The 7,416-nt window shown below is 36.4% G+C and overlaps 1 protein-coding gene across 1 annotated transcript; it reads right to left on the bottom strand.

The window, feature by feature from the left end:
• Positions 1–3,097: 3,097 nt before the first annotated feature.
• On the bottom strand, positions 3,098–7,215 carry LOC137828804 (auxin response factor 18-like). The gene is made up of 4 exons (XM_068635514.1): positions 6,110–7,215; positions 4,854–6,011; positions 3,649–4,598; positions 3,098–3,550 (listed from the first exon to the last, which is right to left on the bottom strand). The coding sequence occupies exons 2-4, from the start codon at positions 5,958–5,960 to the stop codon at positions 3,481–3,483; spliced, it is 2,127 nt and encodes a 708-aa protein (XP_068491615.1). The 5' UTR covers positions 5,961–6,011; positions 6,110–7,215; the 3' UTR covers positions 3,098–3,480.
• Positions 7,216–7,416: the final 201 nt, after the last annotated feature.

Below are 7,416 nucleotides of genomic sequence, written 5' to 3'. Positions count from 1 at the left end.
TTAACTTAGAATATTAATCAGAATTACATCTAAAATCAACAATCCGGATCTTCTAGAATATTGTTTATTTTTGCAAAGCAATAGATGTCAATGCAAAAACAATGTGTAGTTATGGATCACCGTGAAAATCATGGACATGACATTGCATGTCATACATTGTACCTATGTCTATCCGTCAACCTTCATATCGTCTAGGGTGTAAATTGAACAATGGTAGGTTCTAAACTTCATAAACATCCCTTAAAATGATCTTTTGAGATAGAGATTAATGATTGATCACATTCAAGATAATTAGGTAATACACATGAAAAAAATCAATAACTTCAATTTCACAAATTTTTATGTTTCATAAATGATGTAATTCTTGGATGGATGAGAGGATTTTGATAAACTCAATAAGTATTGGAAAACTCAACAAAAACCATGGAAAAACAAAAGAAGTTGGCAAAATCATGAAGAATCTATGGATTTTAATTCAACAACAATGAAAATCAAGGTAAAAACAAGAACCAATAACAAAAAGAAAATCAAAATAGAAACAAGAATCAGTAACAACAAGGAAATTAAGGCAGAAAGAAGAAAAGAATAAAAAAGGAAAATGAAAATGGATTAAGAGGATACACCACCTTTGAAAAAGACTATCAAAGGATAAATGCAAAGAGGATTTTTCACTTGAAAAAAAAAAGAATTCTAAAATAAGAACTAAAGTAAAAGTAGAAGTTTATCAAGATCCTAAAACAAAGTGATTTTTATGACTTTGACATTTATTTATACAAGAAATGTCACGACCAAAGAGCATGAAGAGTCACTAATGATGTGTTTAGAAGAAAGAGATCATAATTGTGAAGATATGAATAATTAAACTCATTAATAATATGTTTAACGTTTAATTAATTTTTAATCTAAATTAGTACAAGAGCAGTTCTTTTATTATAGGAGAATCACATTACCAATTATTTGATTTGAAGAGAGACACACACAGATAGTTACTCAATAGTCCCTTGAGTGTTCCTTGAAAGATTAAAAAGAAACATGAAATAATTACAACATTCACATCCACTTGAAAATTAATAACTACGTGTTTTATAATTATTCAAATTTTGTGGAAGAACATGAGAGAAAAATATGAAGTCATATGCACTTAAAAGTGACATGGAAAAGGTAATTACAACCAACAAATGTGATTAAAAATTTGTATTATATTATTTTAATAAATTATTATTATCAATATATTTATTTTAGTATAGCTAAAATATTTCATGTGAGTTAAAATAGTATTGTTAAATAATTTAACTTATGGCAAGCACAATTTTGAATATTAGTTTATAATTGAATTATTAATAAAAATATGTTTTTATTCATTCTATTTTTAGAATATTTATTATGTTTATTAATATTTATTTTTTCCCATTTCATTATAAAACACAGAAAAAACAAAATATAACTTTTTTTATTTCAAAATACAACTTTAATTTTTTATCAGTTTATGCTTGCTACTGCATTAAAAAAATGTATTTTTTTATAAACTTATATGAATAATAGTAATAATAATAATAATGTAATGCAATTTAATACTTTTTATGTTTTTATTAATTTTTTATACAACTCATAATAATACTAATTTATATTCCAAATTATTACACAACCCAAATTATAATTACATATTCAATATTTTTCTCTTATTTTATAATTTTAATTATTTCTTTCCTTACTTAATAATTTTCTTAAAAGAAAAAATAATCAAAATTTAGTTATTCGAAAACTGAAATTCTATATATAGAAGCACTATTTAAAGTTGGGAATTCCATTTTCCAAAGATTGAATTTTGAAGGTAAACAGGATTTATTTGGATTTATAAAAAAGTTTATTTATGAAAGTGACTAATTATCCATTATTAGTTACACTTTATATAGATAGTTTACAGCAGTAGAATGAGATTTATGTAAGTGTGGTGAAAGGTGAAAAAAAAAAGACAATGAGGTGGACGTAACAGGAAAACAGCCCGGTCGCCAACACGCCGCAACACATGCGTAAACCCACCGTCGATGACGTCACCCACACGTGAACCCATTATTACTTTTTCCCTTACCTTTACTTTACCATGCCACCCTGACCCCACCTTCTCACGTGCGCCCTCTTATTCTACATAAATATATAATATAATTTTAATAATATATTGTTTTTTATTTATATTTCTTTGGGGGAGTCAAAGTCCTTCTCTGCTTTCCACCTCTCTTTCGTTCGTTCTTTCTTGTTACCATAATCTTGTTTTTTGCTAACAATATTTTATGGGTGTCACGCTCCCAATCTAACACATTATTGACTTTCTCCTTGACAACTATGTTTTTGCAATCCCAATAACCCTTTACTTATTATATATAATAACATCAATTAATTGTACTATTAATTGTCCTCCACACTTTCCGCCATCAGCATGGGACCTATGTTTCGTTGAATTTTTCATTTTTATATTTGCTTCATCAAACTTCCATGTTCCTCATTTCTTCCTTCTTGTTCCATGCCTTTGTCCTCCATGTGGCACTTTTTTACTTGCTTCAAATCATGCCTCCTAATCTTTCTACACCTGGTTTCTTAAGTGCTGATTAAGTCAACTCCACCTATGTTTCTATCCCGTGATTACACTTCCAACCAACTTCATTAATCTTGTTTTTCTTTTCTATTTTCTTTGCTTCTTGTTCTACCCTTCAATTTTCCGGGTCAAGCAAGAAAGGTTCAATGGGTAAGATCAACCACAAACATGATGTGTCTCTGGATTGGAAACTTGTTCACATTTTTCTAGCTCCTTCTCATTGCTTATGTCACACAAAGAATGAAAGCGTGCCACAGTTTTCTATTATAAGCCTGTTTGAGTTTTAGGCTTTGGGACACTTTTTCACACCAGAAATCTTACTAACGCAGTTACCAATTTTGTTTGACACGAGCTATGTCTCTTTAGGTGATGATGGTACATACATTTTTAAGCCTTGGAATTGTATTTAATGCAAAGATTAAGTTGTAATGGTAAATAATTTATAAGGCCGCGGCAATAATATAAAGGTACAATCTCTGAACAGGTGAATAGGTGAAAGCAAGAATGTTTCGACAAATATTCGGCTTGAATATTGAATTTTTACTGCATGCAAACCAAACCAAACATATTTATATGATCTCTAACTTCTCTCCTTGTCCTTCCACCCTTTTCCTCCACAAAAAATTGAAGAGAGGAGTGAAACAAAAAGAAGAGGATAACACGAGTTATGATGATTGCAATCAAAATTCCAAAAATCCAAAACCCAAAATCCAAGCATCTCCTTTGAGATGAAATAGAAACATTTATGTGGGGGTGGATATTAAAAAATTAGATGAGAGTGGGTCCTTCCTTCCATTGCAGCAGCAGGAAAGGGGTAAAGGGTCAGAAAATGGGAATAGAGGACTTGATGAAGCGTCTGTACAATTGAAAGAATGGTTTATTTTGCCCCACTACACTCCTACATTGTTGCTGCCAGAATCCATGAGAATAGTCAACCTCCTGGCTGATTTTATGAAGTCACTGCAACAACATGAAAGAGATAAACATGCAAGACTCTAGAACCGACTACAATTTCCAATTCAATAATTCAATATGGCTGTGATTGTGATTATTCCTACCTGAATGGTTCATCACCAATGTGTTTGACAGCTCCATTTGAATCGCGATAGAGCACCTGACTTAACATCTCAGATTTTTCTATGCCAAACATGTCTGTCAGCCTTCTGTAGAGTTCATCATAGGACCGAAGCAATGAGAGGTCCATAGTCCTTCCTACATCTTCTGACTCCATAAAAACTTTACAATGACCAGTCTCCAGACCGGCCTCGGTTTCTTGGGGGTTATCCCTGTACCACTGAAACCTCTCACAAGAGGAACGTTCGTGTTGGTGTTGGTGTTGGCCATGCTGCTGCTGATGCTGATGAAGAGCCGATCCAGAACCATCAGAAAAATTAGCCACTTTATCGGCATGTCCATCGGAGGAACAATTTCTGTTAAGAACTGGGGAGAAGGTGTCAACGGAGCTGCTGAGAGAGATCTGCTGCTCGGTGAGAATTTTTTGGCCGAAAAGCACGAGCTGGGGTGTCTTCTTCCCTTCATCCATTTTCTTTGAAGATTGAGTAGAATTTGCCATAGATAGTAAGCAAGAGACATTCTCACTGATGGTGGGCTTTTGCAATGTGAGGTTATTAGAGATTCTCATTGGCGTAGCAGCGTGATCAAGAGGCGGGAAACCAGCAGGAAATAGACCTGAATGTAGTTTACTGAAGTGGAGATCCGATATGGATAGACCATAGTGAGCATGCCTGGCTCCCTGCATGCCAGCAGGAGTACTTTCGGGTAGACAACCAAACTGGTTGGTGTTGCTGGGACCTAGAAGGTTGCCGGAAAATGTTGGCAAATGAATCTGGCCATCAAGGGGGAAATCTGGGTGTTGATGCAATCTCAATTTCTTCCTTGGTGGCGAGAATGGGGAAAGATGAATGGCAGGCATGTTTGACACCAATTCAACCAGCCAAGGGCTCACCCTTCTCACGTTTTGAAGTAAATCTGGTTCATCCCATGTCACCTATAAATATAACTTCACCTAATTACTCTGACTTCACACACAGCCAAATGCAACTACTTACAAAACAAGACACAATCATATGTGAATGTACAACCAACATGTTTTCTGAATCTATTGGTGCCAGCCAACATAAATTAACATGGATGATTGACCCTATAAGACTTAATAATAAATCAGCAGCAATTCATGATATTGCAGTAATATGTAATGTTGTATTCTAGTTCAAAGGCAACCGTATAGAAAGTATGATGTTACCTGGAGAAGTCTCCAAGGTGAGTTAGGCCAGTTAAGGGGATCGGCAACCTGAACCGAAGAAATCGTTCCCATGAACCAACTTATCCGTGAGGAGTCCTCAGTTTCAAAGGCCATCTTGAACCTTATTCCAGAACACCACCTAATCTGCAGTGCTGCTTCTACTAGTGGGGCCTTCACACAAAATTCCGGAGTACTTGCCCGAGGGTAGTAAACAACCTCAAATGGTTGCTTATTGGCCGCGAGATTTGCAGCTTCAACAACAGCTTCTGGTCGCACTTTGCCTCTGCCCGTCATAGTCACACTTGGGTTCAACCCATTGATATTACCATTTCTCAGGATTCTGTTGTCCTCCTCCCTCAGAAAAGGTGAAAATCCACCATAGGCCATAGGACAACTTCCTCCAGCAGGGTTCCACCCAGAGGAGCCCTCAGGTCCTCCACCAATCCCCTTCTTCGCTCGCCGAATCCCGACACACAGATCCCCGTTTTCCGCCCTCAAAAACACAATTGAGTCTCCTGCAACAAGCTTCTTGTGATTCACAAAAGTACTCCATCCAGTGGTCAACAGATGTCGCCTCGGCGTGCCCCTGTAGATGTGTCTAAATTTCCATGTTTCTCCATGGACATCCTTGGCAAGGATGTTCTGAACAGGAGGATCAGCCGAGTAATCTAGCCTTGGGAAAATTGTCTCAGCGCAGTACCTTGGTACAGAAAACCCCCCACCATTGTTGGCATCAGATTGGGTCAAGGTTTTTGCAAATGAAGCAGGCTTGTCCTGAGTTTCAGGTCCAACAACATCACGGTCATAATCAGCATCATTGACGCTCATAGGAGCAAGCCTGAGTTTGGCATAGACCTCATCGGTCTCAGGATCAGCCATGTATTTGATGGAAGCCACTCTGCATGGAACCAAAGGCGAAACCTTAGGACAGGTCCTGAAGTTAACCGCTCCACATGCATGTTCAGCATGGCCCTGAGGGAAGTAATAGACCTTGGTGTTCACCGCTGGCATCTGCACCATGCCACCTGCACACGCATGCCATAGTTGAGGATCCAAACACTTCTCCGCCTCCTTCGATTTCTCCTTTGAGTCCATGAACGTAATCATCTCTCTCAACAACGCTCACTCCAACTGTAAATTTTCCCAAATTGAGCGTACCTTTTTATGACAAAAAATCGTGAGGATTCAGATAAAAAAGCATTAATTTCTGAATTAAAATATCACCCCAGTTGCATTTTTATGAGCCTCTTTCTTACCTTAAAAAGCATATATATGATCACTCCTGTCCACAACAATTCAGAGAAAACTCAGAGTGGTAGTTGCAAATTTTATTTCCACTGAGAAAGAGAATCCCAGTCGCCCACAGTTTCTGATTCCGAGTCCCAATTTTGCTGACTGACCAATTCAAATCTCTCTAAATTGTTGTCAATAAATAGCTTTGTCTCCACAACTTTGACACAATAAGTTAAAAAAACCTAATGTCATGGACAATTGAAGGGGTCAAAGAGTGGCTTTCATGGAAGCAAGAGTGGTGTGTTTTACAAAATTAGAAATCTGAAGGAAGAAGTTGAAGGGCACCAAATTTGTGAAGAGAAGGTAGTTTCAGTGAAGTTGGAAGGGAGAGTTGGACATAGGTTGATAAGTTTGAAAGTGGATCATTGCAGAAACATGAACATGAACATGTTACAGAACACAGTTCAAGATCTAGGACACAACACAACAGAACAGAACAGAACAGAGAACGTAACACAACACAACACAACAGAACAGTCTGAGTCGCTGTCTTGTCTCTGAGAGTGGTAAAAGGAAGATAATAAAAAGGGCAAGAGGATAGAAGAAACAAAAGAAAAGAGAAAAATCTGTAACTGCCCGCACAAGAATCTCTGCAGGAAGATCTCCAAAATTGAAGCAGAAAATTCTGAGGTAACAAAGACCCGGGAAAAGGAAGAGAAGAAAAAAAAACGGAATTCAGAAAAGCGAATCTTTGGGGTTCAAATATTGGAAAGCCACGAAGTGTGTGGCCGACATGGATGCACAGATAAAAGGGGAGGAACAGACCCACACTCTTTGCAGAGCAGAGAAGGCTTTTGTTTTTTGGGCTATGGATGATGCAATGCAATGCAAGACTCCAAAAGCACACACGCACCATGACACAACACACCAAACAAACTAACACAAAAATAAATATTAATTAATTAACTAATTAATAATTCAATAAATCAATAAACAAACAAACAAAAACCCTTTCTTTACCTACAAATATCAAAGGGTGGTGCTTCCTTGCTGGTGGACTACTTAGTAATAATAATCCCACTCTCTCTGTCTCTGCAACTGTTTCCTATTTTCCTTCTCACAACACAATAATATTCACCCTCCCATTTTTAAACTTTATCTTCAAAATGTTTTCTTATTAATTCATAATCTAAAGATATTTACAATTCACCATCACAATATCATTTTTCTTTTAACCTCCTCCTCCTTCTCAATCAAATTTCTTTTCGCCATTTTCTTCGGATCTCAAAAGTAAACCCTTATCTTCAGAAGCCAGCAAAACAACAAACAC

The sequence above is a fragment of the Phaseolus vulgaris genome, chromosome 7 (assembly GCF_000499845.2).
Source record: "Phaseolus vulgaris cultivar G19833 chromosome 7, P. vulgaris v2.0, whole genome shotgun sequence".
NCBI classification, from domain to species: Eukaryota; Viridiplantae; Streptophyta; class Magnoliopsida; order Fabales; family Fabaceae; genus Phaseolus; species Phaseolus vulgaris.
The sequence above is the reverse complement of the archived record's forward strand: the minus strand, read 5'-3'. Positions and strand labels throughout refer to the sequence as shown.

Excerpts from the sequence above, each read along its gene's own strand:
- LOC137828804 (XM_068635514.1), bottom strand. The coding sequence starts at position 5,960 with ATGATTACGTTCATGGACTCAAAGGAGAAATCGAAGGAGGCGGAGAAG. Across the intron at positions 4,599-4,853 it reads CACCTTGGAGACTTCTCCAG|GTGACATGGGATGAACCAGA; the intron begins GTAACATCATAC and ends TTATATTTATAG. Across the intron at positions 3,551-3,648 it reads ATTGGTGATGAACCATTCAG|TGACTTCATAAAATCAGCCA; the intron begins GTAGGAATAATC and ends ATGTTGTTGCAG.